The 17,951-nt window shown below is 36.9% G+C and overlaps 1 protein-coding gene across 1 annotated transcript in view; it reads right to left on the bottom strand.

The window, feature by feature from the left end:
* LOC126272544 (myosin-VIIa-like) overlaps positions 1–17,951 on the bottom strand; it is a 332,006-nt gene that overhangs the window by 266,677 nt on the left and 47,378 nt on the right. The window contains exons 5-8 of the mRNA XM_049975462.1: positions 14,819–14,940; positions 9,486–9,742; positions 5,502–5,667; positions 2,926–3,056 (exon numbers count right to left, since the gene is read on the bottom strand). Of these exons, the coding sequence (XP_049831419.1) occupies positions 2,926–3,056; positions 5,502–5,667; positions 9,486–9,742; positions 14,819–14,940 (676 nt within the window). The remainder of the gene's footprint in view (positions 1–2,925; positions 3,057–5,501; positions 5,668–9,485; positions 9,743–14,818; positions 14,941–17,951) is intronic.

Consider the following 17,951-nt stretch of genomic DNA (forward strand, 5'->3'; position numbering starts at 1 on the left):
ATTCTTTTGAATCGTCCTGTAGATCTGAGTATCATCAAATACTGATAAAAATTGTCATTATAAAAATAAATGTGCAACTGAAATGGTGAAATAAAGGATACATGTTAAACTTCAACACAGTTGTGGAATCTCTCATGGTGAATACATCAGTAACAGTGAGAGAGCAATGGTTTTTGTACCCCATAGTGAGAAGACCTTCTTCCAGATGGAATAGCTGATCATCACCTGCAATTGATTTTTTGTTCTGTGGCACATCTATCTGCTATTACAATTCATAAATATTATAAAATGCCTGTATGTATGTATAAACCAATGGATCGATTCCAACTAAACTTGGTGCACATATCACTTACCATCTGGAAAGAAATACTGTGAGTGTAAGAACCACCAACCTCCAAAGGGCTAGGGGTGGAAGTGAAAAAGAAGTGTACCTTATGATGCACAAATAGCTACACTGTATTCATCCAGTGTTTGAGAATGAGAGCACTGGGTGGCTTGCAACCAACTTTCCATATAATTTCAGACCTTTAAGACACCTTTTTTCCTCACTGACTTTCCACAAAATGATGAAAGGAAAACAGTTTATCGTTTTCTACATTTTTGCTGTTCATGCAGTAAAACTGCTGCAACAGGCATGACCTTTAAATTTATTACTTTTTTACTGCTAACTCTATTTGCAACCATTTTGTGGAGAGTATTCACTTACAACACTGAATGTACTTGCAAAAATGTATCATCATATGACACATAGTCCTGGTGATATGACATGATTTTGCAGACAGTATACACTGGATGTTATACACTGGATGTATCTGCAAAACCATATAAATTTAACAACACATAGTCCAGGAGATATAACACTGTAAACATTGAGCTGCATGAAAACAAAACTGCAGAGCAGAATTCACTAGAGGTATAGGTGAAATACATCTACAAATATATGTGAAATATGTTAAACAGATGTGAGATGTACATGACAAGAGCATGTGAGGACAAATTCATGGGTAAAAAGCTCCTCCTAAATCCCCAGACAAATTTCAACCAAACTTAGTACACATATTACTTACTATCTGGAAAGAAAAACAGTGAGGGTAAAAACCAGCAATCACCTATTGATGCTGGGGTGATAATGTGGAGAGAAAAAGAAGGAGGAGGAAATAGTAAACCGAAAGGGGGAAAGAAGGAGGCAGAAACAGTTATGGGGGAGAAAGGGGAGGGGGAAATGGACAGAAAGAGAAGAGGAGGAGGTGGGCAGAGAGAAGGGAGAGGAGGAGATAGACATAGAGAGGAAAAAGGAGAGATGGATAGAGACAGAGGCAGGAAGGGATGGTCAGAGAGAAGTGGTAGGAGAAGATAGACAGAGGAGGAAGGAGGGGGGCAGAGGAGGGGAGGGGAGGTGCAGGTGGACAGAGATGGGAAGGAGGAGGAGAGGGACAAAACAGGGGGAGGAGGAAATGAACTAATAGAAGATTCAAATGAGCACATGCTCAGGCAATGCTGAATACTCAGCTACCACATTACAACTGATGAGATCCACTCTTCACCAACACATTTTTCCATTATTAGTTGGCTCTGGTGGTAGTGGTTTGACCAGATTGGAAGCTCTCTGTACACCCTTGATATTGTGGTGCCTGAAAAGCACTGTGCCTCCAAAACTTCAAAAATGGAGTTACCATGTACAGCGTATCCAGAATCCAGCCAAAGTGGAGTGATTTGTATAATGCCATTCCTGGTCAAGAGTGTCGCATTGATGACACCCCAATCAGTTGACCTGCCCCCTCCTCCTCTTCCCTTTCTGTCCATTTACCCCTCCCCTTCCTCCCCCGTAACTGTGTCTGTCTCCTCCTTTCCCCCTTTCTGTCTGCTATTTCCTCCTCCTCCCTTTTCTCTCCACATTATCACCCGATGCTGTATATACACTCCTGGAAATGGAAAAAGGAACACATTGACACCGGTGTGTCAGACGCACCATACTTGCTCCGGACACAGCGAGAGGGCTGTACAAGCAATGATCACACGCACGGCGCAGCGGACACACCAGGAACCGTGGTGTTGGCCGTCGAATGGCGCAAGCTGCGCAGCATTTGTGCACCGCCGCCGTCAGTGTCAGCCAGTTTACCGTGGCATACGGAGCTCCATCGCAGTCTTTAACATTGTTCCAACAGGACACTGCACGTCCTCATGTATCCCGTGCCACCCAACGTGCTCTAGAAGGTGTAAGTCAACTATCCTGGCCAGCAAGATCTCCGGATCTGTCCCCCATTGAGCATGTTTGGGACTGGATGAAGCGTCGTCTCATGTGGTCTGCACGTCCAGCACGAACGCTGGTCCAACTGAGGCGCCAGGTGGAAATGGCATGGCAAGCCGTTCCACAGGAGTACATCCAGCATCTCTACAATCGTCTCCATGGGAGAATAGCAGCCTGCATTGCTGCGAAAGGTGGATATACACTGTACTAGTGCCGACATTGTGCATGCTCTGTTGCCTGTGTCTATGTGCCTGTGGTTCTGTCAGTGTGATCATGTGATGTATCTGGCCCCAGGAATGTGTCAATAAAGTTTCCCCTTCCTGGGACAATGAATTCACAGTGTTCTTATTTCAATTTCCAGGAGTGTATGTCCAACTCAATTGTGCATGAAACTATATTTATAATAGTATTGGCATTATACACAGGATCAAAAAAGGCTGCAACATGCTGCCACTCACACACACCTCATGTTGGGTACAGATAATGTGTAAATGTTACAACATATTTTTTTAATTTCGGAGATGTGTGTTCACAATAACATTGTAAGAAAGACTAAGGTTTAGTTCACAAGTACTCTGCAAATGTGAAAGAAATATGGAGTTTTTCAAAGTTATATACAGATAAATAGAGAACAGGAAATACAAGCAAATTCACAGCTGACAGATCTGTATACACACCACTTTTTCTCCATGAGCAAATATTGTTTTATGAGTGAGTGCTTCTATAAGTGGTTCTATTGGTACACCAAGTATGTCAGCAATTTTCTTGGCATGTACCTTATCAGGTATCTCAGATGTATCAATGTTAGCTGCAAACAAGAAAACATAACTGTAATAGAATGCCTGAAAATTCAACAAGCGCATTCATCACATACAAATAACTACATTAATTTACTAATCTACAAATAAAAGAAGATAATGAAGTAACATGCATGCAGTTTCTTCTGACCTCATGATTAGAAGATATCTCAGTCTTTATATGCCAGACATCAATCACATACAAAATACGCATCTAATGAGCATACCTATACTGTGAACACAGCAACTATCACAGTGAGCTTCCACAGCAGCCAAATAAAAGACTTCCTGGCATCATTCTCTTCCTCAGTTGCTGTTATCCAACTCACTTCTACATACAGACTACACAATGCTTTGATTTCATACTGTGTGTATAATGCTGCAAATCCGGAACTTATGATTTCCATCACCACTTACTTATGTAGAACTTTCATTAGGAAATACTCATCTAGCTAAGCCATGCTTGGACTCTATTCCACTATTATGGAACAAGCCCATAATAGTTTCTATTGGTGGCTTGCATGGATATTTTGACAAGAACTATTACTGTTTGGTACAAGGACTAACTGACAATTTATGTTGATGTTACGGAAGTTATTTATGCACAATAAATGTTGTGGCCTGAAGTGAGAATCACAACAGTTAACTTATTTAGGTGATAAGCATTGAGTGAATAAGCAAAAGTATCAGAAAAAATCAATATTATGGTTTAGTCTGTGAGGTGTGCAGAGGGACATCAACAGGAAAAAACAATGTGGATAGTGTCATGGATCTAGGTTAGACATCTTCTCTGACAAACAAATTACATCCATTACTTGCCCTTAAAAGTGAGTCCCATGTATTCTATTTTCATCAGATTTATTGTAACAGGTTTAGAAGTACACATAAGATCTCCTATAGTGTGAAACATATGTCATCATCAGAGGGTGATACCATGTAATCATCAACTGCTATAAACATTTCATTCAGTATTTTGTATTTGACATTGTGCCCATTTCTCTATCAGAACACAATTGCCACAAATCGACAGACCAACAATAGTCAATATCATTTTGCTGGCCACAAAGTAGAATTCAACAGCAGGATCAGGGTGTGGTTACAACACATAGTAGATTCTCACCATATTCAAGGACTGGTCTACCATATAAATGAACTAGACAGTCATCTAGAGTGCCTTAATTTTGTGTTTGGACCAGGAGGGGGAAATCTGGATTTTTTTCTCCTCCACTTACATAGTTAACAGTTTTGCATCCAGACTAGCATGATGAAAAGTCTTTACTCTTGCGGCAACAAAACACCAGTCACATGCAGTTTTGTTCACCAGTGCCCTAAAAGCTGTTAGTGCCTTTTCATACGGCAGTAAACTTCTGTGGGTGCCAACTGCATTACTCACTTAAGGTGCCAAAATAACTATGGTAAACAGTGACTATATGCCTTGTGGCAATCAATTTTTTAACATTGTGCAATTACTGCTCTAAATTCTTATCAACAGTTTTTTCTGCCTCCTTCCTCTTCTGTTAGTAGTTGCCATCTGCCTCTGTTTTATGGAATCTGCCTATTTTTTCAAAATTCACTTGGAAAATTTTTCTATCTCATCCACTTTACTTTTTAATTAAAGTTAAGTTCTTACCACATTTTTCGCAGTAACTTTTTCCCAGGAGTTTCTTTACTTGTCTTCATCTAAATTAATTAATTGCTTTAGTATTTAGCTTTCATGTTTGAGATATTAACTGCCTGCCTCACCTTCTTACTGAACACTTTGTCAGAATGCAGCCAACCTCTGAACTGCTCTGTGGATTCATCTTTACCAACTGCCATCAGCTAATGAAATTTACTGTTCCTCCAGAAGTATTGCCATGAATAGCACTGGATGTGATAACTGCTCTCCTCCAGCCTATGGTGTAACCATACTTCAGTGGTGGTACAATGTTATTCATTGTTGTGTACAGCAAAACTGCAGAATGTTTGGCAACATGGAAGGTGTCTGTCCCCTCTGGCACCATGGGTAAACAAATCTCATCTCCTTGCTTCACTATCATTTTTTCACATTGCACAGAGATGCCTTCCAACATGCTACACATTAATACTTTTTCTTCAATGTTCCTTTATTTTGTGTTTTTGCTGATTAAGGGTTTGGGACAATATTACCTGCCATCCCGTGTCTGTAAATATCATATTTAGTTTCTCTCCCAGTATTCTATATATGAGTTAATTTTCTGAAAAAGTACATTTTTTTGTTTTTGAAAGGTTTTTTTCTGTCCTTGATTCAATGGTTTCTGTTTCAGCTTTAGTAAGCAGACTCTTCTTTTCTGTCTCAAAATCACACATATTTAAGTTTCTACAAGACACCTGCAGTAAATAATTAATCTTCTGTAGTTTCAATATTGATTTGGTTGTATTATTTACCAGGTTATTACTTCAAAGTATAGAGGAGAATTTTATAAACTGATACAAACCTATAACTCTGGCTTTGTACTTGATGTTTCCCAGGTGCAGAACCACAGCCAAAAGTTTTATAATTTCCCAGACTTCATTCTCATTAAAATTTAAGACTTTCATAGCTGCTCTGACTACAGCAAAATCTTTGGCATCATCACGGCCTTCACAAGTTAGCGTGCCTCCCTTGAAATAGTAAATAAACAACAAGAATTGGTCAAAGTCAAGTATAGATACTGTATATGAGTCCAAGTCATAAGCCAAAGTTTTCTAGCAGGTGCAAAGGATGAGTAGTGAATAATCTTATTTTTGCCATCCTGAAACTTTATACTATATAAATGCCTAAAACTTCACACACTACTATTGATCAGTATTCCAGACAGTATTTTTTAAGCATCTCCACTACACAAAAAGAGTATACAAGAAATGGAAGAAAGAACAAGAAAATCTAATGGATAAGTAGTGAGATGGATTGCCAATAAAAAAAGGTTTGCATAAATGTGAATAATAGTTCATCGAAAGAGTGATTCATTTTTTAAATCATGTTAGTCCTCAACAAGTAAGCAAACAAACTACAGCTGGTGATGATGTGTATACTACAACAGTAGAACTACACATTTGATGAAGAAATGAGAGTGATAAAAGATTCAACTATTAATAAAAGGTAACAAACACAGTACATGAAGTAACTGTTACTTTTTTCCCCTCTCCATCTTAAATGCATGGCAATTTAAGAGACTGTTATGGTGTAACACTCTTTTAAATTGCATCTGCTTAAAAGAGGAAAACACATACTCAAAAATAATCAACTACTGCAGAAGATACTATAAGAATGTATTACAAAGAAAACATGGAATATATAAACATCTGTGATACATCATTATAATGCAAGTTAAATAATATAGAAAGAGTACAATATGTAATTTTAGTAATAGGTCATTCAGATAAATAAAATAATATGACCCATACATTTTGCCACCTTCATAATTTGATGCATGTTTCTTACATTACCAGTAACTGTAACTTAATTTGCATTGTGTTTAACTCTTCACATAGTAATAAACCACAGACAGAAATTGTTCATAATAATCAGTCAGCAACAGAAACAGACATAAACACATGGCATAATCCTTGCTTTCAGAATCAGAGTTTCCTTCATATAGCCTAACAATTTCCTCGGGCATCGTGGCAATTGTCATTTCTAGCAACTCTTAAAAAGCAAAATGTTATGGAAATAAATATGGTCATAGAAAGTCTGCAGTGGAATATAAGTAATGGAAAAAGTAAAGGTGACAAGTCACCAAATAGTTGAGACACTGAGCACAAACAAAACTAAAGACATTGCTGAGCTACTCAAAAATGTCCTCCTGCAGAGTTAACTAGTGCGAATAAAACAATGGAAAGTTCAGGATGGAATACCAATAATATGAAAAGGATAGATTGCCACTACTTATATATGTATAGCATTCTCATTCATTGTGCTTGTCTGTGACTCAACAAATTCTCTAAGCCATGACTAGCAGTCTATCCTTTCCATACTGTTGTAACACAGAATATACATACACACAAGAATACCTGCATGGTTACATGGTCCTGGCCATGAGAGGTTGTATCAGATAGAGGGGGTGAAGGAAGAAACAATACAGGACGGTTGGGAGAAAGTTGAAGGGAAGGATGGTTGATGGGTAGGAAGATGACACTCACCATTGGATCCTCCATCCAGAAACTATCTTCTCTGAACATGTAGATGTGACCTGACTGACTGGTATATGTCAGTTCAGCAGCAACTTGGTCAGCAAGAATGTTGAAATGAAATGTTCATTGTAAAATGAATAAATAGCACCAATGCATGGAATGGGAAACACACCTAAAATATCACAGAACCAACTCAGGGGTGATCTACTCCTCCACATACTGCCTGTTAAATGCCTCATTGATCTGTTGGTTCATTAAGTAGATTACATCAATTAAAAAGAAGCAAAAATTACAATTCACAAAACCACATTACATGCCTTCTGTCAGCTACTGTCCAGCTTCTGGCCCACTGAAGATGTGCAGCTTGATAAAGTTCTGTGAGCAACAGTGTTTTGCAAAGTATTTGTCTTCAAATGTCCATTTCATGCAGTTTCCTTCAAAATGTTCAGTCATAAAATGATAGAAATGGACCTGCATTCACTAAAAGCAGCAGATCCTGTCAGGTTTGAAACTAATTGTCATTGGATGTGCATGAGGCTCATCTTCAATCTCTGTCAGTTAACATCATTTTAGCACCACTTTTCTTACACCGTGTTACATGGTTGTAAGAAGTACATCATTCCTTGCAGATGTGATAGTTACCACATATGTTATTTCTCAAGTGAACATACCTTTTTCTCAACACAATCTATCATACAGGGATGAATGGATGCATTATTAGAAGGGTTTTTTAACCAGCTTCTAACACTGTATACTGATTTTGTGCTAAAATTTACTATTTGTAGCAAATTTTAATATAAAAGAAACTTTCAACTATCAGCTGTTGTGTAGAAGGGCATCATGGATGCCCACCTTCATACCCATTATTTTATGAAACTAACTTTAACAGGAATAAGAGATTCCCTTTACATATTATCTTATTACAAATACCATTTTATTTGTTTTCAGGTACTTATTAACTGGATAATTTGCATACAGCACTGTCATAATAAGCATGATCACTGTGGTACTCCATTATATCTGCCTACCACAGAAGCTGACTTTTCTAAATGAATATACTTTGTGAAACAACAAACATACAGGTGAACATAAAGTCTGGGAACACTTCCAATTATTTACTGCACAAGAACCAAACAATGTACAAATATTATACATATATCATTTTGAAGAGAAACCCTGAAAGCTTGTTTTTATGTATACTGCCGCAGCATAGTTTGGTAATTTGCCGATACTCAGCGTTAGTCGCAAACATAGACAGTTCAGGTGTGGAGTGAGGTTTCTGTGTGTTGGGCATGTTGCAGCAATGGCTGGTGCCTCAAATGAAATTGGACTCTCCATTCATCTTTCAACGAGATGGGGCTCCACCCCATTTTCATACTGAAGTTGGTGGGTGCCTGAACGTGAAGCTGTGGTATCAATGGATTGGCTGTGCTACAGAAGGGACGGCTGTTTCATGAAATGGCCTCTCCAATCACCAGATCTCACTCCATGTGACTTTCTTCTGTGGGGACACATTAAAGATCTGGTGTATGTACCGTCCCTACTACGTGATGTAGCAGAGCTGCAGGAGAGAATACAGGAAGCGATTGCCACAATCGACGATGCCATGCTGGGATGAGACAGGTATGGCAAGAATTCGATTACCAAATTGACATCTGCTGGGTCACACATGGTTCGCATATCAAACGTTTGTAAAAAAAACTTTCAGGGTTTCTCTTCAAAATGACATATGTATGATATCTCTACAATGTTTGGTTCTTGTGCAGTAAATAATTTAAAGTGTTCCCAGACTTTATGTACACCCTATATTTGTCATAGTTGCCATAAATTGTGATTTACATGCTGCTACTATGGCCTAAAATGCTTACTATAACTGAAAACATATGTTGAGTTAAAGTTATACATTATGTGGCCCTCCTGGCAATCTCTGATCTCTGTCTATTGCTTGGGTCCCTCATCTACTTTGATAAAACAACAGATCTGATGCCTTCCTACAAAGTGTGGTCATAGTCAAGTCGCCATAACTCCTTTCTGCCGTTCTGTCACATCCCATCTCATTACACTGATTCCATACAACCAACTGGCACATACATGCCACTTCCCTGTCACAACTTATGCCAGCATTGGAGGGTAACATGACTGACTGGTACAATTGCTACAACGTCTACAGTGCTGCAAAATGACCAGGGAGTGACCAGTACCATGTCCAATGAGCTTATCTACACGAATAAGCTAATCATTGCCAAAATATTCTAAGCTGAAAGAAATTTCTCTCTTTTTTTAGAAAATTATTGACAACTGTTACTCACCCCTGTGAGGTAACGATAATCTGCAGGTCCTCTGAGGTCAAGGCTTATCTTCTCATCAATTGTCAAACCAGCAAGCATTTCATAAAATATATGGTAATTACGTTCACCATTATTTTGTGAAACAATACGAGACTTTTCCAAAAGATACTGCTCAATTGCAGCACCTTCAATGACACATTCTTGGCTGAAATTGATGTTGATATATTTTCCAAATCTGGATGAATTGTCATTGCGTATTGTCTTGGCATTTCCAAAAGCTGAAATGATGATAAATTTTAATACATTAAATTTGTTACTGTCTCTGAAATTGCATTCATACCTTTAATCACACACTTGTTGTTTTAACTTTAAGAAGACAGAAATCATGAAATAACAAATGTTTACAGCAAACCATTATAGCAAAGGTATGTTATTGTCTGCAAATTTATTAAATCAATACTTTTTGTATTTTCTTTCCCTCATAAACTGTAAATTATAGTACTTGCAAGTCATTCAATTCACATGAAAAACGATAAGTATTGTGTTCTTAATTTTGTACAAAGAAACTTAAGCTCTCCAGTTTGCAATCCTATGTACTATTTTTATTAATGAACACGTCAGTTGGACTTTTGGAGTGCCATGACTATAAATCAGTTGCAGTTTTGTTTTTTAGTTGCTATTATGAAAGTTATTGAAAGTCATTGTTCCTAGAGTGTATCCCATCAAACAAGGTCCACTATTTTCATGATTTGGTAAATTTATTTTATTTTAGCTTTGTGGCTGGATGCTACCACATTCATTAGTTAACCTATGGGAAGGAAATGCTGTAAATCATGTAATCTTTGTTCTATGTTATCATGTTTCAATTATTTGAATACAATATTTTCTGAGGCAGAAATAGCAATAGCCCAGCATTTGCCTAAACAAGAAACTTAGGCCAGCCGGTGCACTAAACATGTGATCATTAATCTGTCACGCAGATTCAATTCTGGTCTGCCTCACCTCTCTGTCTCACATGTTACTCTATACAAGCAGGCTGAAAGTTGTTCAAAAAGTAATGCCTTCTAATTTCTCTAACAGCTAATTAACAAGAAAACAAAATGAATTATCCATATTTGGTGTAACATTTTGGAAGTAACTTTTCACTTCTCAATATAATCTCCATTATTTTAAACTGTTTTAATCCATCTTTGAAGAAGGGTATGAGGGTATGCATCCCAGGTAGCAAAAATCAGTGCCTCTACTTTTCATACACTTGCCCAAAGAAAATCCAGTCACCATTTCTTCAATATCGTGAGCACAATGAGCTTTGTTAGTGGCCTGAACAGATGGTACTCTGATGGCACTATGTCTGGAATATATTGCGAAAGTGGTAAGGCCTCTCCCCATTTTTGCTATCCTGCAACAGACTACGCATCATGTGTGGACCTTTATTGTCATAGACAAGTCTAGGAGTATCTAACGATGATGTTATGAAACACACTTTCACCAATATTATAAAGACAGTTTGCATTATTGTATTAAGCACTCAGGGCTTGCTTTTATGCTTTACCAGAGACCATAATTAAAGATAAGGTGTAATCATTTGCAGTCACATTGGACAAGGCAGTGGAAGAAGTTCAATGTAGGCATAATATAAAAGTATACATTTGTTATGCTTACGTGAAAGTCACTTTCATGGAGGCTATGAAACAAAATGTAAGTGAATGAGCCTTCCATGCAGACACCAACCAGAAATACATATTTTACTTATTTACATAAACCTCACAAAAATGTTTACAAAAAGCACATGATGTGTATAGGTGTAGAACTTGATTGGGCACAACTACACACCATACTCTAATGGTGGCAGGAAACATATCCTGTAACAGGATAAGCCCCTCAAGCATTCATGTAATAAGCAATTACATTACATTAGTACTTGTTACATAGATCATGAATATGACATTTCGTAACATGTCAGTTTAATATAAGTTTTCATTACACATTTTTTTTTCATTCCGACTTCATCATTCATGTACCTGTGAACATTTTATGACTAAAATGTAAATCACTGTGATAATATCTTTCTTCCTCAAATGTATTTTTCTTATATTTCTTTTGTTTTGTACTGCTGCTTCTGACAGTGTCAAAGATTTGTTTTGTTCATTCCACAACATACTGAGATATGAAACAGCCTTTCATATCATCAAATACAAAAATGATTAAAGCATAATGGTTTACATTTCCTGTTAATTCTGGTGAACTGAAAGCACATAATTTGCAATCATTGTTTTTCACTCAATAATCTTGAAAACAATTTGTATGTTTACCTAGCTTCTTGAACATTCAGAGAGCTTGTAATGAGGAAAACACTAAGGAAATGTGTGTATAAAGTGGAATACACATAGCAAAGTAGGAGATGAGAAGATGTGCAAAAGTGAGAGGGACTGTATCAGAAAATGCAGCAGCCCACAGCATCATTTTGCCACATCTCTCAGTGGTGGGTACTTAGACATGTGGGCTGACATTTGGCATTGTTTTTAGTGTTAATGCACTTATAGTGATATTCGCTGTTTTACCTTTTTCTATGAGTGACATACAGAAAGACAAAACATATTTAATGAATGAGCAAGAGAGAGGATACCATATACATGAATTTTCCAAGGGGTAATTTTTCAGGGCAAGAAACAGTGCATCCATGTGGAGTTTTCTCCAATACTGGCAGCTGGAAGGAGAAATAACAGCTACAACAACAAGAGTGGAACATAGAAAGTCAGCAAATTGAAGACCCCATAAAAAATTCTCTGAGCCTTTCTGATCAGAACACATCATACACCATACATCTGTTTTGTAACATGCACACTCTGTACTAGCAATAGCTACAAAATCTTCTTTGAAAAGAAGAGTAATGTAAATGAAAAGCCATGGGTTACTACATGGATAAATATATCTTGTAAACAGAAAAGGGAAATGTATCTTATACCTAGGAGGAGTAATGATCCAGAAACAGTGAAACATTATAAAAACTACTGCACTGTATAAAGAAAAGTTATTAAAAATTCCAGAAGTATGTGCATTATTTCTGAGATTAGCACATCTGATAATAAAATCAAAACAATTTGGAATATCGTTAAAAGGGAACCAGGGTAACTGAGAGCACAGGAAGACTGTATTTCTATCAGACTCAATGAAAACTTTGTTAACAAGAAGTCAGAAGAAGAAAAATTTAATAATAATTTTGTAAGTGTTGTAGAGAAAATGGGATCCAGCTATTCATTAGAAAATGCAAGGCAATATATGGAGGAGGCAATACCTATGCAGTTTGTTAAAACTGAACTTCAACCCACCTCTCCTACTGAAACTAAGAAAATAATAAAGTCACTCAAAAGTAAAAGTTCACATGGAATTGATGGCATTTCCAACAGAGTACTAAAAGCTTGTTCCAAACAGAGACATAGGATTCTCAGCCACATATGTAGTAGCTCACTGAAATGGGGCATTTTTCCAGACAGACTGAAATATGCTATTGTTAAACCATTTCATAAAAAACGGGATAGGTCTGATGCTAACAACTACTGCCCAATCTCACTTCTGACAGCTTTATCCAAAATTCTTGAAAAAGTAACATGTTCAAGAGTGGCATCACAACATCACATGTTTGTAAAAATAAAGTACTAACAAAATGTCAATTTAGTTTTCAGAAAGGCTTTTCAACAGAAAATGCTATATATGCTTTAACTGACCAAATATTAAATGCTTTGAATAACCAAATATCACCCATTCGGATGTTTTGTGATCTCTCAAAGGCTTTTGATTATGTGAATCATGAAAATTTAAGTATTGTGGTATGAGTGGGACAGTGAACAAATGGTTTAATTCATATTTAACTTGAAGAATGTAGAAAGTTGAAATTAACAGTATAGATAGTCTGCAAAAATTAGCAGAGTCCTCTAATTGGGGAGGTATCTAGTATGGTGTCCCACAGGATTCAGTCTTGGGTCCCTTATTGTTCTTAATATACAGTATATTAATGACTTGCCACTCTATATTCATGAAGATGCAAAACTAGTTCTTTTTGCTGATGACACAAGTATAGTAATCACACCCAACAAACAAGAATCAGTTTGAGAAAACACAGTATATACAAGTCTGTATAGTAAATGGCATAACACCATTGATAAATATAGACTAGGTACAGAAGTCTGTTGTTAAGGCAGCATATTCAACGTTACTGGATGTGCGTACTGATGAGAAATTAAATTGGAAGAAACACATTGATGGTCTACTGAAACGGTTAGGTTCAGCTACTTATGCAATTAGGGTTATTGCAAATTTTGGTGATAAGCATATCAGTTAATTAGCCTACTATACCTATTTTCATTCATTACTTTCACATAGCATCATAATTTGGGGTAATTCATTCTTAAGAGAAAAAGTATTCATTGCACAAAAGCATGTAATCAGAATAATAGCTGGAGCCCACCCAAAATCACCTTACAGACATTTATTTAAGGAACTCAAGATATTCACAGTACCTTCGCAATACTTATATTCACCTATAAAATGTATTATTAATAACCCGTCTCAATGCAAAAATAACAGTGAAGTCCATAGCTATAACATCTACATCTACATCCATACTCCGCAAGCCACCTGACGGTGAGGAAAGGTTGATCTTCTCTATTCCGAGTTAAAGCTGGCTTTGGCAGAGAAAGGGGTGAATGATGCTGACACAAAAATCTTTGGTATTCACCAAATAGCATTAAATGTCTGACAAATAGCCAACCAACATTTAAAAACAAATTAAAAGAATTTCTGAATGACAACTCCTTCTACTAAATAAATGAATTTTCAGATATGAAATAGTAACTGTACCAAGTATTAATGTTGTATGTATGTAAAAAGATCACAGGTTCGAATTTAACATATATGACCTCCCAAAAGGAACAACCTCAGCATTTCTTGAAGCAATTTAAGGAAACCACAAAGAACTTAAACCTGGATAACTGGATGAGGATTTGAAGATTGCTCCTATTGAATACAAGTTCAGCACCTCAGTGTACCACCTCACTTTCTAGTATATAACGAAGCAGAAGATGATGCATTACACATATAACACTGCTTTTAATTATTGAAACTTCTTACAGAAGCATATTAAGTGAGATAACACAACACAACTGTGGAGCATAACTGCAAGAAAACACATTACAACATCTTCTTATGCAACAAACAGAAATACTTTGCATTAAAGCAATATTCTGCTACTGAAATCTCGATAAACAATTACTTATTTTTAATAAAGTGTATGAACATACAGAAATATACTGTTATACAAAAGTTATAAACAACTTTTTTTTCTAGAATCTGCTTACCTTCCAACACTGGGTTTGCTTCCAAGATTTGCTGTTCAATCCAGGAATGTTTGCCACTTATAGCAGCTAGATATTGAAGAATTAATTTTGTGCTCTCTGTCTTGCCAGCACCACTTTCACCACTACAAGGAAAATGAACAAGTGAGATAAATGTAGAGCCACAGGAATGTACAGAGCAAACGCAGGAAATCCTATTGTCTAAAAATGCTATAACTGAAAAATGAAACTTTTTTTTAACTCGTCACCTGAAATTTGGTTTTAGTGTGTTTATTTAGAGATAAAGACAACATATTTTGAGTTAACTAAACTATCTGAAATAATTAACAAAATATATTTCTGACAGTCAACTGTTACTTTTTAACCAATTAGTAATCTGGAAACAGAATCATGAGTAGTACTCTTCACACACACATATCTCAATGAGCTGCCAAACTATGGGCAAAACAATAACTGCAGCCAATGCTTACATTAGCTTCCTTCTGCACCTACCACAAGTAGTTTGATTTAACTTAAGTGAATAATCTTTGCCCTTAATCTGAGTTTCCACAAGCAATCAAAGCGATGTCACTCAAGTAGTGTCATCAAAGATGCTTGTGAAAACATCTAAATTCCAGTCACATGATGCAACTTTTTGTCACGCCACTAAAAGTTAAAGCTGTTATAACTTTTTGATGCCACTTGCCTTCCTCATTTAACGGACTGCCAAAAACCTGTTTACATATTTGTCATGTATCACAACAGACAGGTAAAATTATGATTCACTGAAAACAGATTGAGACTCAGTTTGAAGCAGTGTCTTTTGTAAAGTTACATGCACAACAAATTTTACTTTCAGTAAAGCTTTTGTCATTATACTTCTTTCAAATGTATTAGAACATTTTTAAAATAAAAGTGAGCTAATTTGTGTGAGTTACACACACACACATCCAATACAAGAAATTCATCATGAAAGGTTTTTTGGTTACAGTTAATTTGTTGTTACTGTGATTCTAAACATTATATAAAGACATGATTACTTCATGCTGCATCATAACATCCCATGAGTCACAACAACAAAATAATAGTGTGTATATTAACAGAAGCATGATATTCCATATCTATATTCTATTTACAAACTTGCTGTCAGTTACATTTGGTTTTATCATTCATCTTATGAGCATTCAATAACAAATCTGTGTACTGAATCCAAACAACATTCGTATAAACTAATTCATACACTTCTTGTTTGTATCTAAATTACTTTGTAGATAAAAATACATAATTGACTAATTAATAGCAGAGACTTAGTTTTCCAATAGCTCATTTCATTCCTAAAATGGAGAAAATGAAAAATCTGCATGTAATTAAACCTCTCATTCAGTACAATTAGCTAATTCAGATGATAATAATCTGGTTATAAAAGCCAGACTCTACATATTTAGTGTAAGTTTCTGTTATTAGTGGGCACTTACTGACAGAATGAATGAGTGAATTTCTAGTTTTTAACTTGCATAAATGATGACACTTGTAATTTGTATACTGAATCTTCATGTATGTCAGCATATTCAATACCCAGTTGTATTGCACATCATTCACTTTTGAACACTTATGTTTTCTATTCCTTTTTCTTAGATTGTAAAGCAGCATTACTGCTGTAGCCCAGGTGATAACATTCAGACAAATTTATGCAATTTCGGCTGATGCCTTATTGAAAAACATGTCACACGAGTCCACGGTATCAAACAGTTTGAGTCATCATGCTACTTTCTGTGGTCTTATTTTAGTGGCATATGGGAACTCAGCTTTACAAATGCTTTTCCTCATGTCTATCAAATGTCTCTTAAGCAGGATCATTAGTTTCTTGCTCCTTCAGCATCTTTTAAGAAAGCGAAAACATTTTTGTTGAATTTGTTGCACATGGCTGCTAATAGAAAAGTAAGAAGCAGTAAATCAAGGCAGTGCCAACAGGTGTATATATTCATGTCATGCAGTCCGGGTGACTAGAAAGGAGAATGTCATCACTTTATTCCTGATTTCAATGATTGTAGTATACTGTTTATAGAGCAAAAAACTACCAGTTGCTTTGTTAGTCACACATAATTGTTGCAGCATAAGACTCAGCAACCATTCATGGCATATGCAGGCCAACTACCTACATAATTCTGCAGTTTGCTGCTGCAATAAAGCTCATATAGCATTCTGCATTTTGGCATGAATGAATCACTACATGCTCTGGAACCAAGCAGAATTTCCATAGCCGACTGCATGATGGGATATAATCTCCTTTCATAACATCCCAAGCTGGATTGAGTATATACACTTCCAACTCAGCCACAGCAGTATTCCATTGCTGCTGTGCATTCAGACACTACAGTATAAACATACCTGTCGTCAGCTCAATATGTGGCCCATCAGTTACGGTGTCATCAACTGGGCAAAGCCACTTGTCTATGAGCCTTCAGCTAGCCCTGATGGTTCCAGGCTTTGAACTGGATTTGCAGAGATGACGCAACCTAGTCGTGCCATCTCCTCACATTCTATCTAGTCTCCGAGGATCCTGTTTTCAAGTCAGGGCATTTGCACATTTGAGGCAGCTGCCTTGGACTGTGTACATTTTATATTAATCCAGCCATAAAGTTCACAGTACCAAGAAGCTGACCCCAAACTTGTGTCAGCAAGGCCACCATTGTTGCCAGCTGCTGTTATGCTGCCTCTGCGTTCTGCTGCCTTAGCATATTAATCAACTGCCTGCTAGCCACAGCCAACTCCTGGACTGTTCTCACTGACCTCTTGTATGAAAGCATCACATAATAAAGAATGTTATTGTTGAGTAAGCATTCATGCCTCCCCACATGCCATGGCACTGGCGAGCTTATTCCTTAGGCCCCCTGCTCCCACAGGCACACACACAGGCACTTTGGAGGCAGATGTGACCATCCTGCAACATTGGTTTCACCAGCTGAAACAATGGTATCAGCATAATGATCAGAGCACAATGTGATAGCTACATTTGGTGTCACAAGAGCCAGTAGAGGGTATAAGGGATCAGTTCTCATCTAGTATGTCAGTATCCATCCTAGATGCTAGTACCAATGACCCAATCTTTCCCCTTTTGAGTAAGGCAAGAGAAAGTGTACTTAGAAAAGCTGTTGAC

The sequence above is a fragment of the Schistocerca gregaria genome, chromosome 5, assembly GCF_023897955.1.
Source record: "Schistocerca gregaria isolate iqSchGreg1 chromosome 5, iqSchGreg1.2, whole genome shotgun sequence".
NCBI lineage: Eukaryota > Metazoa > Arthropoda > Insecta > Orthoptera > Acrididae > Schistocerca > Schistocerca gregaria.